This window comes from Loa loa (genome assembly GCF_000183805.2).
Source record: "Loa loa unplaced genomic scaffold supercont3.332, whole genome shotgun sequence".
Taxonomy (NCBI): domain Eukaryota; kingdom Metazoa; phylum Nematoda; class Chromadorea; order Rhabditida; family Onchocercidae; genus Loa; species Loa loa.
In genome coordinates this window covers 26,533-39,407 of record NW_018108512.1, presented here as the reverse complement: position 1 = coordinate 39,407, position 12,875 = coordinate 26,533, and the positions used below count along the sequence as shown (strand labels likewise).

Below are 12,875 nucleotides of genomic sequence, written 5' to 3'. Positions count from 1 at the left end.
ATAGATGAAAATTAGCGGTTCTTGCAGAAATTTTTCGAATATTTTAACGATACATTTATGACAAATGATAGAAAGCTACTGTAACAATTCTTTTCCACAAGGCTTGCTGAAACTTATTTAGGTAAGTAAGCAGAAAGTTGAAATCGTTGCAAATGACATTTAAATTTTATTAAAATCTTTTGCCATTCAGTGAAAGCAACTTGGAATATTAGGAAGACATTAGGCTCAGAAAGTGCTAACAAACATTTAAGAAATTTTTTTTGTATGGAGACGAAAGCCCTCAAGAGAATGGATATTATCATCGGTCATCAGTAATTAACTTTACAAGTGCAGTCATCAACACTGATTCTCGTTTAACTACGATCAAAAGTTGACCTTACAATATAGACTCCTTTTGATCTACATAGTGACAGTGAACTCTGTTTTGATCAAATGTGACATATGACAAAATTTGTATTTGAGTTATCATTCCATTCATGAGAAAGATTTTCGACTGATTTTATTAAAATTTATTTGCACTTTCTTATTACTTTCAGTGGTGATGATTTTTATGTATATATTCTATTATTTGCATTTAGCCTGATGTTAAAAATAGATCTTTGATCCATTTAAATTTTAAGACGACTTCAGTTACTTACGACTCTTGTAGTGCTGTAAAAGCGAAAATTACTGGATGATTCACATTTTCGAGAATCGTTAGGTTTATTGACCGGATAGTTTGAATTTTTGCAAGTAATTATACCCGAAGCAAGCCACCGTTGTCATTGTGTTTGTCAATTAATCATCTTTTTCACTAACATCGATTCGTGAAGTGTTATGCATTTGATGACAGGATTTATGCAACGTGCATTTCATTCATTTCGGTCTGCTCCAATTATCCGGAAAATTGTTTTTTTCTGTGTTTTAAAATGCTAAACTTGACAGGAAGAAAGTTCCAATTTTGAGCAAATTGGGTGACTAACTGTTCTTTCGATGTTACAACTATATTTATTTGCATAGCAGCTGTGTGACACCCCGATTACATTCTCGCTTCCAATCATGTATGATATCAAAAGGTACATTTCTATCAATTACAATATAAGGTCTCTTCCAAAATACACATCGATTTTGTCAACAACGACTTACACCGCCAATTATCATAGCATTCCGATAATTTGAAATTTCTTTTTGTTTCAAGAATTATAGCTCAGTAATAAATACATTTTTATCTTTTCATAACATTCGGCAACAAAAATTTGCCATTAAAAATATTTGTGCTCTCTGACCTCTGAATTCAAAAATTTGTTAGTATTTTAGCAGTTTACATCAATGATTACATGAGATTGCTTTCGTTCATTGAGCAGATGTACTGAAGAAGTGGTAATTGCATAAGAAATCTTACTCAGTGATATAAGTGGCAGATAATTCTTCCTGAATCATACCGTAATTTCAGTTTAAAGTTTGTAAAACCTTTCTAAGCCACGTTGTGAAAAAAGCCTTCTGCACTCATAATCAACCCTTCAACTGAAGTTGAAGCTTCTTTCGAAATAAGAATACACTATAGAACGATTTTTCATTCAGCATCTTATGTTTTATTTTGACTGTTGTAGGAAATTCAACTTCTGTGGAAGGGTCAATTTAGAGTACAGAAGGATTGTTCAACTGATGGATTTGTAATACTTAGGTTGAAATTATTACGTCAAGAATCAATCAATCATTCTTAACAATATTTAAGAGTTATATATCTTAATCGTAATTTCGAACCATTTGCTTCAAAATTCGGATTTCATTTTTCGTTATCTATTTGCTTACTCGATGTATTTTTTAGTTGTGTTAGGAAGATTTCCTTCTGAATTTGTTATTACTTTTATTCCATTTATGTATTTTGCGGTTAAAGTTTCTTAATTTTTCTTCCCTTTTGTTCTTCTAATTTTGATTAATAAAAAGCTTGCAGCGTTACTGTTTGTTTGGAGTTTTTCTTCATTTTAGTTTTAAAGAGCAATTGCTATCGCTTAAATGATAAAAATTCAGCTAAATTTATTGCGACATTAAAGCTTGGATGAAACCAAATAATTGGAGTTGTAATGAAAAATGGCATATGAAGTTTCTACAAAATTTAATTATGTGTCAAGTTTCATACTATAATTCATTATTTAGATTAGATATCTATCGAAAAGTACCACGTGATTTAACACAACCAACAACAACTGGTGCAGTCATATCGGTTGTTTGCATATCATTCATATTGTTTATGGTAATCAATGATTTGCTCAGCTTCCTTACATTAGAAATGTATGCTTTATTAATCAACTTTACATTAATCAAAAATTAAACTTTATGCTAAATTCATTCAAAAATTTGTACTGCTATGAATCCATTTAACCATTTACCTTATCAGTTGTGGAACTACCAATGACAGTAATACGAACTTTTCGGATGACTCATCTATTTGTATATTACTTTAACAATGATTTCTTTTTTTCATATTAATTGATGTAACTTGTACATACATACATAAGCATCATGTCGTAAAATATACAGTATAAATGATTTTTTTTTTTTGCTCTCAAACCTTACTACTATTAGAAATTATTGTTTTTCCCCTGATTTCTAGTAGTATTTCATGGTTCATAATTTTCTCCACTTTTTCATTTGAATCTTTTTTTTTTTCAGCTATTTTAGAAAATATCATAGCTCCATTTCTGCTGCAAAATTTTGATTTAAGCTTTACAAAAATTCCCAAAATTAGTCTGTTACAGTCGATCGGAATTATTTGTGGATGATCCAGGTCGAGAAGGTCGAATCGAAGTACAACTAAACATTTCACTTCCATATTTGTCATGTTATTGTGAGCTATTGTTGAATTGCACAGTTTCACGCAAAAAAATTGATTTTTAATTAGCTGTTCAAAAAATTCATTCTATTACCTAAAAGTATCATTACTTTTTCAGACGTTTCAGCATGGTTTCTTTTAGTAAACTTTAATTTTAGACATTGGAATTGATATACAAGATGATAATGGACGACATGAAGTTGGTTTTGTCCAGAATACCGAAAAGATACCAATTGGTACCAGTGGTTGTAGGTTCGAAGGAAAATTTGAAATCAGCAAGGTACGATATTATATTGCATAATTTAATAAATAGATATTGAACTTATTTCGTTCGACCAAAATTAGTTGGCACAGAATTCCATATCACTTAAAAATGATGTTGTGAAAATGTGGTCATGAGAAAATTAAATAACCTCTAATGATATCATTTGAAATGTATCATTGAAAAAGTAATTTTAACTAAATCATATCCATTTCAATTAGAAAAAAAAAGTTGACAAATTTCTACCTGAGAGAATGTATCAGTATACAAGTAAAGTATCAATTAATTTATTTCTACTTATCAGGTACCAGGAAATTTTCATCTAAGTACCCATGCGGCTGATACACAACCAGAAACATATGACATGCGACATACAATACATTCAGTTGTTTTTGGTGACAATATCATTGTTAGCTTTCTTTCATAATTAAACAATTTATTTCTTAGGTGATATCTGCCCATCTCTAAGGTGATAACATTGGAAATACAGGGAAGTTAACTCTGAGTGAAGGAACTTCCTTGAGATAAAACCAAAATAATGAATTAGAAATAGATCATATCAGTTAGCTCCTTAATATTAGCAGAAGAAGTGATATACGAAGGACTGGAAAATGTTTACGAATACGTATCATAGGGAAGCATTGATAATGTCAAAAATATTGTAAAATTTCATGCCCAAATAACCGTATATCTTGCAGACATCTCAAAACCTTGGAAGCTTTAATCCATTAAAAAATCGTGAAGCTCTTCAAACCGATGGAAGTTTTACTCATGACTATGTGTTGAAGGTAAGTGCGTGGATGATTGTGTTTTTGTCTTAGCTTTCGTACTGTTGGATATATGCAATTTTAGTTTTACTTATAATTCGTTTTTTTTCTAATTTATTATTTCTATTATTGAAGTACTTATAGGAGCAATGACCGTACTAAATCTCTCGTATTTTGATTCTGATTCAACTGAAATTTTAGTTATGATTCTAAACCTCAGTTCTTTTCATTTTGCTTTCTCAAACATGATATTTCAGATAGTGCCATCAGTGTATGAGGATATTAATGGAAACACGAAATACAGCTACCAATATACCTATGCACATAAAGAATATGTCACATATCATTATTCCGGTAAAGTAATGCCTGCTTTATGGTTCCGGTACGAATTGCAACCAATTACTATTAAATATACTGAAAGACGGCAACCGTTCTATACATTTATCACTTCTGTATGTTTTTTTTTTCTTATTTATATAAAGCCATCTTACTTAAGAATCTTTCTGAATAACGAAACATATATCTTTATGACCGGAATTTCAGTAATATTTTCCGTTTTGTTCAAAACGAACTTATAATTAATAGCTATTGCAAAGTTTTTTTCCATAAAGTTTCAAAACATACTACCGTTTCTGAAATGGAATCCCAACTTTTGCATGTTCCATTGCAGTTTTCAGTTTTACAAGCTTTTTTTTAGTATATTATTTAATAATTTTAAATGAGATATAAATAGAAATTTCAGATATGTGCTGTGGTTGGTGGTACATTCACGGTTGCAGGTATCATTGATGCATCGTTGTTTTCATTAACTGAATTGTACCGGAAACATCAAATTGGCAAATTAAGTTAATTTTCGATTTCCGGTTATTTGCATTTATTCATTTTCTATTTCGTTTCTCTGTTTTTTTTACTTATTCTTTTTTCTCAACACGAAAGTTTGGATTTGTAATCGAAAAAAACGAGAAATTTTTTTAAAAATTCTTGAGATTTTTGGGATAAAAGTTGTTTGCCTTTCTAATTTAAGATATTGATGTGAATAAAGATAGACTTTATATAACCAAATTACATTGTATGCAAATTGGTATGCTTCTATTTCGAGACTTGATATATTGCCTCTGGGTGGGATGAGCATTATCTAATGGCAAAATTTCGTTTAGTGCTAGGTTTTCTTATTCTCGTTGTAGCTCCAATTGTTTGTTGTCATTGGCTCATCTTAAATTCATTGTCAGAAAAATAAAACTTTAGATCCAACATTTTTCTTGAAATTTATCAAATCCTTTTTCATCATAAGATTCTCGATTTTAATTTTTGTTATGCACAATTTTGTTTTTTGTCTTTTTTTCCACTTCGAATCATTATCTTGGTCATATTCTTTGCCTTTTTCTCGACAATATCAATTTGTTGAGGGTTGAAAACGGAAAATTCATGAGTTTCCTTGAGGTTATTAGCACTTTGGTTATGTCTAAACAAGTATTGCTTAGTGACAGTTTAATTTCTTTGGATGGATGACAAGTTGATTTTTCACTCTGCTGTTCTCTTTGTACTCCTAATATTATTTATGCAAATGTTTATTTCACATTTTGCATATTTGTAATAAATGAATTGAGTAATGAAGAAGTTTGTCTTTTGCATTGCAAACTTTGATACAACAAATGGACATAATGAATTAACTGTGTGCAGAAGCTGTCATTTTATCCAGAGAGATGGAAGGAATAGAAATTACTACAAGGTTCTAGAACTTGTCCCGAAAAATTAGGATGCAGTGGGTTTTTAATTTTTGTCGTTATTTTTGATTGACAAAATGAATTATTTTGCTTGAGAATTCTTTAAGTGTATTTTGCATTTAGTTTGGAACATTCCTTCTTTAAAAATAGCATTTAAAAGCATTTTAAAAGCACATAGGTCAGATGAGTCATGAATTTTCCTGTAGGATTCAGAATTAAACTTTATCGTCAAAGTTTTGCTAAACATTTCGAAAAATTGCTTAATTTGCAACGAAAACATCAATTCCATGACATTTTTATACTCGCTTATGTCCTCCTACAAATGACATTCTTCTCATAGCTTTATCAGAGATGATTTCTATTCGTGGATAAATAAAAATGCTAAATTCACAGCATCTTACAATACTCGACTTACTCTAAATGATAGATCAAACATTAACAGTTTTTTTCATGTTAACAAAAAGAAAATTAAAAAGAAATTAAAAGGAAAAAAATGGAAAGGAAATTATTTGAATCGTTTGCTTAAAGGAAACTTGTAAGGTGAAATAAGTACTGAACTGGCATTCTTAATTATTTAATTAATAGGTTTTTCAGTAAATTAGCTATAATTTGTTCTTTTCATTAGCAACTGAAAATGAACAACTAAGCCAAGTAAACTTTTTTTGTTATTTCCTCTTGCATCGATTATTATTTACTCATATATTAAGAAATTTTTTGTTTTCTCTTCTTGTTTTTCCTCTCTTCTTAACATTCCATTTGTGGCATTTTTAACTTTTACACCGGTTACTATTCATTATCTTCTCTCCCTCATCCACTTATTTATCTTCTCCTCATAAATGATCATTATCATTTCTGCAGCTATAATGTTAAAGGCTGCACAACATTTTGTTTCCTCTTAATTGGTCACCAAGTTTACGCTTTTTAATTGAAATTACTTTACAACACAAGCAGACAGACAATCAGTTTTAAAGTTTTAAGTATCAATGGCATATCGTAAAATTTGTCGTAAAGCATACTTTGTGAAAAACCGAAAGATCGATACGCATACTCATTGAGATTCACGATTTTTCAATCTGTGAAATTTAGTTCCGTACGTTAATCCACTGGAACGTTACCTCATTTCTCAAAAGTTTTGGTAACTGTCTAATTTTGCTGTTTTCTGTAATTCCACAATTGAAATTTTGCAACCTTCTAAGTAGTGGGAAAAGTTGACAATTCAATTCTTCCTACCGTAATCTCATTCATTTATTTCATAACAAAATGTTTTTTTTTCCCCCCTATACAATAAAAATCTTTTCTCTAATTTTAGAATAATCACAGTTTAAGATTATTAGCTTCTAAATCAATCTTATTCTTCCTCCCGAATCATGCAAACGTAAACATATGCATATTTTGTGAGGAATAGAAATGTCAAAACCAAAAAATAAATAAATAAATAAATAAATAAAAATTGATGAAAAAGTAAAATGAGAAGAAAGAGAACCAAGTGAAAGATATTCGTTAGTGAAAGGCTTTGATTTAATTTGCCTGATAATTTGATCCAAATTTGCCAACTAAAAAAGCTCGGTGTGTAAACTTCTCGCCATCCAATAGCTTTTTCTTCAATTCTAGCAAGCTCTCATATTTCCACTTCAGTTAAGAACGAATTTTTGGGTATTATTTGCTTAAACTATGTTTTACTTTTTTATTCAAATAATTATTCACATAACAGTTGATTTCAACACTTTTACCATAATGCTGTAACTGTTAAATGCTAGATTTCTTCAAGCCTCGCACGAGTACACTTTTGGAGTCTGATTGAACAGTCAAAATTCTTACTGCAGGATGAATGAAGTAAAGCAACTGTGCTAATATTGTAAGAGTTCAGAGGTCCTAATACCGTCATAATCGATTTACAACCACTTCATAAATAGGTGAACAATGATCTGTTACCTAATCTGACCTCGCTTAAAAATGCCTTTCAAGGTTTTTTCAGCATTTTTTTTTAGCGTTAGAAGCAATACTCTTGAATTTTCAAACCTTATGCTATTAAAATACGCTATTAAAAAAATTTAGCTGCATGATAAACTTTTAGGCTTAAATTGTTTGTTGGAATAGCGGAGGTAAGTACGGGATGAAGTAAGCTAGTTCTTGACACTTGTTATCGTGAAAATCAGCATGACCTATGAAATTATATCTTTTGAGCAAACATTCTGAATTTTGTAAGATCAAATGGTTTTGAAAATTCTGTAAGAGCAAAAGTATATTTTACATAATTCTTATTGGTAATAGCGAATTGATGCACAATATATGAGATTAATTTTAAAAAAGTTAAGAATTATGGAAGATATTGCTTACTGCAATTCCTTTGGGGTCATCCAAATAACATTTCTTCTCTATCTACTAATTTTTTTTCCTTCGTTTATCAGAATTCAACTGCTATTGGAATTCATGGTCAGGCCCAATACAATATTCTTCATCATAATCCAATTGCAGCAATGCCTAGAAGTTCTTCTTGTCTTCAGCTTTCCTTTCCAGTAATCTTTCATACAAAGTATTTTTTTTTTTTAATGATTTGAACATTCAAACTATATGGAGTGTTCGATGATTGCAAGAAATATTTTAAAGATACTTGAATATCTGAAGAGATACTGATTACTTAAAATTGATCGATAGATTGCCTATCCATTTCTAAGTACCATTCCCGTCCACAAAAGACCCGTACAGTATATTTCTGTGTATATTTAACAGAACCAATTACATCTAAGCAATGTTTTGATTTTGATTTGATTCGTAGAGTTGCGATGGATGGTACATTTAAAGCATGCTAATTAATTTATGCTTCTCCAGTTTTCGAGAAATAGCAAAAAAAGTACTCATGAGCTTCGGCGAGAAGTTAAAAAAAAAAGTGGAGAAGCATTTTTCCTAACAATTGTTGTGCTCTTTACCCCGGAAAAAAAAAACTGGTACCATGCAAGATCAAAATAATAAAAAGAAAAGATCGAAAGCATTTATCACTATTACCTTCCAAATGCTCACATATTTTAGCTTACCAAAATCCCAAGCGCTTTCTTATAATTAAAACAAACTTTAAATTGTATTGTAAAGGTTTTATAATTTTCTCTTGCAGTTCAAAGTTTTGTAAAATATTGATGAAACTGTTTTTTGAGAATTAAACAATTCGTAAAAATTATGCGAAAAGCGTTAATCTTTGATTGGGCCGAGAAGAAAGTGGTGGTTAAGGAGTAAAAAAGTGGAGTAAAGTTGGAAAGTTTGAACCAAAATATTGAAATGAGCATATCGGTCGATATTGAACTATTTTTTAGGAAAAAATTCGAAAATCTATTTTTTAATGCTTGAATAATCGTTTTCAGTTTTTTTTCATGTTTACTTAGGTTAGCTGATATTAAGCCAAGTATTAATTTCGTAAAATAAACCGGAGTATTTGAAATAATGTGCTTTCCTGATAATCGAATGTTGCTCATGATTTACGCAGAAATAATTTACCCAGCTTAATAGTCTTATATTGAAATATTTTAATGTAACTGTAATGAAGGAAGTCATCCTATTTCCGTTTTCTTCAATTGAATTTTCTGATCCGGAAATGAGAGGGTTCAAATTCAGTTGGTTTTGTTCTTTCTAGCGTTTTGTGGTTTCGATCAGCTGACGAAAATTTGAAGTGGAGGTTCAGTTTTGGCAAGCTCAAATAAACGCAATTGGCAGATGTAGCTCAAGTCTCATATAGTGGTAAGTTCTCTTCGGATTTCCCATCAAAATTTTTCTTCATCTTTCACTGAAAGAAAGAAACTCACTTTATTTTTCATCACTTTGAACTGAATTTTATCATTCATCATTAATCAGTTAGATAATATAAAATAAGTCAAAATCTCATGAATAATTATGAATGGATAAGTAACATAAATTTTTTTGCAAGCCATCTGAATAGTTAACATTTCTTATATCAGAAATCGAATTTCCGAAATGTAATTCGTAACACTGATAAAATATCAAAGTGGAACTATTCCGGGCTCTTTCATCGCCGGTACAGTATCTTCGACGATAATCCAGAATGAAATGATGCCACAACTAGTACCATAAATTCAGGAATATAAAGATTCTAATTCAATGATTAGACAAATAGAATTTATAAGCATGAAGTATAAACAGCAGCATAGTGATGGAATTCGTCAAACTTAGGGAAAGGTATTACAGGTGGATTGAAAACGATCACAGCAATTTGAATAAATACCTAATTATCATTTAACATTGTCATATATTATAATTATCATCGAAATCAGTAACTAAATGTGAGTGTTTGGTTCGCATAGAACACTAATATGTTTGCGATCAGTTCCGTGAAAACTTTTTCTGTTAAGCAAAAGAAGATTAACTTTGAAAAAGAAAATCAATGCGAAATAGAATTCAAAACAACTGCAACAAATCTGTTACCTCATGTCCGATTCTGACCTGAATCACGGATTAATAATAGTTGTTGCTTCATCCATCTACCCTATCCTTGTTATTATTATTTTCATCACCAACATTATTGTCATGTAAATCGTTATCATCATTCAAACAATGATGTCTGAAGATATGAACAGCGATAATGATCGGTTATATTGATTTCATCTATTCCTGCACGAAAAATCCATCAAATGAAACTGGCAAATGAAATACGAGCTGTTGAATGGGAATGAGATAATATTGCATCCAAACATGTGTCACATTGTATCACACATTGTGTCACATTTTGTCACATTTTCCTTGCTTTTCATTTAGCCTTTGAGCTCCAATTGGCGGTTTTTTCATAATTTTAAAATTGAATACTTTCCTATGCAATAATCATCGTTTCTTATCACACCACCGCCATAATTTTCGTCTCTCTGAGAATATACCGATTCTTCGAAATGAAAGATAGTTTTCGCAAGCTTTTCGACATATTTGTGGTTATCATTTCAGGATATACCATACACATCGTTCATACAATCTGCCAATTATCATTTATTCCTTCTTAGTTTTAACTTTAATGGGGAAAAAGACCTGTTATTTCTATATTTATATATTCAAGTTCGTATTCGAACATCAATTTTTGCCTCAAGCTCTATGTAATTCAATAGAGTAGTTAGTCCTGGAATCCAAATTTGAGTTTATAGAAAGATGTGAAAGCTAGAAGGATCGTTTGATTTATTTGATATTAGTAGCCATTACAACGTATTATCTATATTTTTTTTTCTCAAATTCTGATTTTGTTTTTTCTCTATGGCACAAATTTCTTCTTTAACTTAATCAGAAATCCATTATGACTATAGTTTATCAAACATTTGTTTGGAATCAATAACAGTGCTTTCAGCTTATCTAAGATGTATAATAAATTAGGTAGTGTTGATTGTTTCAAAGAATGTTTCGAGATATACTGGAAATGACATTCTTCCACACTGTCATATTATTAAGCTAAAGACAATCCTTTCGAAATATATAATAGACATTGAGAAAATGCATATAACCGCAACAAACTGAATGGTTGTATATAGTAATAGAGCTTTTCTTATTGTCACCTTTAATTTTGTTCATCAAATGAGGAACTTTCAAAAACATTAGCCGTTTTTATTCGAATAAAACATTTGAGCTATAACAGAATGAAGCTAAGCCACATCTACGATCGATCAGAATGCAATTTAGGTTAGGAATGATAGGAAAGATAATGTGTGGTGTGTTGTCTCAAATTCCAAAATTCAGTGAACAAATTCATTTTCAAGTGAATACAACATCTTTCCTTTTTGTTGGTAACTTATCGAATTCTGAATTTTGTTATATTCTTTAATTTTAAATTTCAACAGTTCTGTTACTTCTTTTCTCCTGAAATTTTCATTCAAAAATGAAAATTTTCGAACCCATAGTATACAATGTTTGTGAAATTGTGCTTCACATTGAATTCAATTTCATGAGGCATATGATGTAATACGGATCTAATGCAATTGTCCACTGTTTAACTGACAATACCCTGCGGTTATCTTAGTTAGTATTTGTAATAGTTTCCTATAACTAATTTAATTTCATTTGATCAAACTTTTTATAAACATTATTCTCCGCTATACTCTTTTTTCCGTTATTCCTTCATAAAAAGTTCATTTTCACCAGCACTACTTCATTTCATCCTTCTTTAACTTATTTCACATCTCACCTACTTAGTAATCCGTCATTTGCGTATAACTTATAGATGAGATACAAAATGAGGTAAATTAAACATGCCTTCATTCAAATTACTTGTTTGTTTGTTTGCTTATTTATTTATTTACCATTAGCTTATTTATTACTCTTATCTTCCTCATATCAATGTTTTCAATTTAGTCGCATTTTTGCTTCACTTCGCATGAATGAAAGGATGAATTAGAACGATTAAATGCTAAATACTAGTGAAATGGGTGGTGAATGCTTTTATTTAACAAGCTTGCATATACATATATTTCGATCCTTTCCTTACATTCTCCATTTCAATATGCATTTATCACACACACACACAAAAAAAAGCAAAGACATATAAAAAAAATAATATGAAAATCGGGAAATTGCATGTTATAACATTTGAATGAATAAAATTGAATGGAAAAGAAACAAATATTAATATCAGAAGGAAATGAATCAAATGTTTGATATATAAATTAATGATTCATCATTTCATTTGACCCATTCAAAAGAGTGACTAGAAATGATGACCTTAGCTGTTACATATAATATCATGCTCGTCTAAGTTCAAGGAGATTTTTGACAATCATAAAATGTTAAAACAGCATTGGGAATTTCCATTTGTTAAATGAAACATAAGTGAAGAGTAAGCTTTGATGCCAAATTACAATTTGCCTACTTTTAAAAATTAATTAAGCCCCTTCTGGTGATTTTATTGCTATTTTCTCAGTTTCTTCTGCAAGGTAAGACGTAAGTGAAGAAGAGAAGGCGAAGAAAAAATTTATTTCCTCAGAATAAGCTATTAGTTAACTCAAGGTGGTGACTGGCAAATATGAATTAGCAGTGTGATAATATGAGATATGAGTTGATAGCAATTAATTAACAACAGTAACTAATTAGCTGTGGGATATGTTCCAAGTAGGATAAAATTGAGGGATGAAATCATTTGAAATTTTTTCGTTTTCGGCAAAAGAACAATGAAAAACATGCCTCGATTAATGTTTTGATCGACAAATAAGTGCAAATACATTTGATATTGAATGGTATTTTTCAATATGATAGTTATACTATCTGTTGTTTTAGTTTCTGTCAATTGCTTACTAATTGCTACCAAATGAATTTTGATATCATTCCAAAATGGGTAATCT

The 12,875-nt window shown here is 30.1% G+C and overlaps 1 protein-coding gene across 1 annotated transcript; it reads left to right on the top strand.

The window, feature by feature from the left end:
- Window positions 1-2,101: 2,101 nt before the first annotated feature.
- Window positions 2,102-4,691, top strand: LOAG_07628 (hypothetical protein; the record flags this gene model as incomplete). Its single annotated transcript, XM_003143161.1, has 7 exons — window positions 2,102-2,271; window positions 2,739-2,827; window positions 2,971-3,092; window positions 3,379-3,483; window positions 3,773-3,862; window positions 4,099-4,293; window positions 4,584-4,691. The coding sequence occupies 7 exons, from the start codon at window positions 2,102-2,104 to the stop codon at window positions 4,689-4,691; spliced, it is 879 nt and encodes a 292-aa protein (XP_003143209.1).
- Between the last annotated feature and the right edge of the window lie 8,184 nt (window positions 4,692-12,875).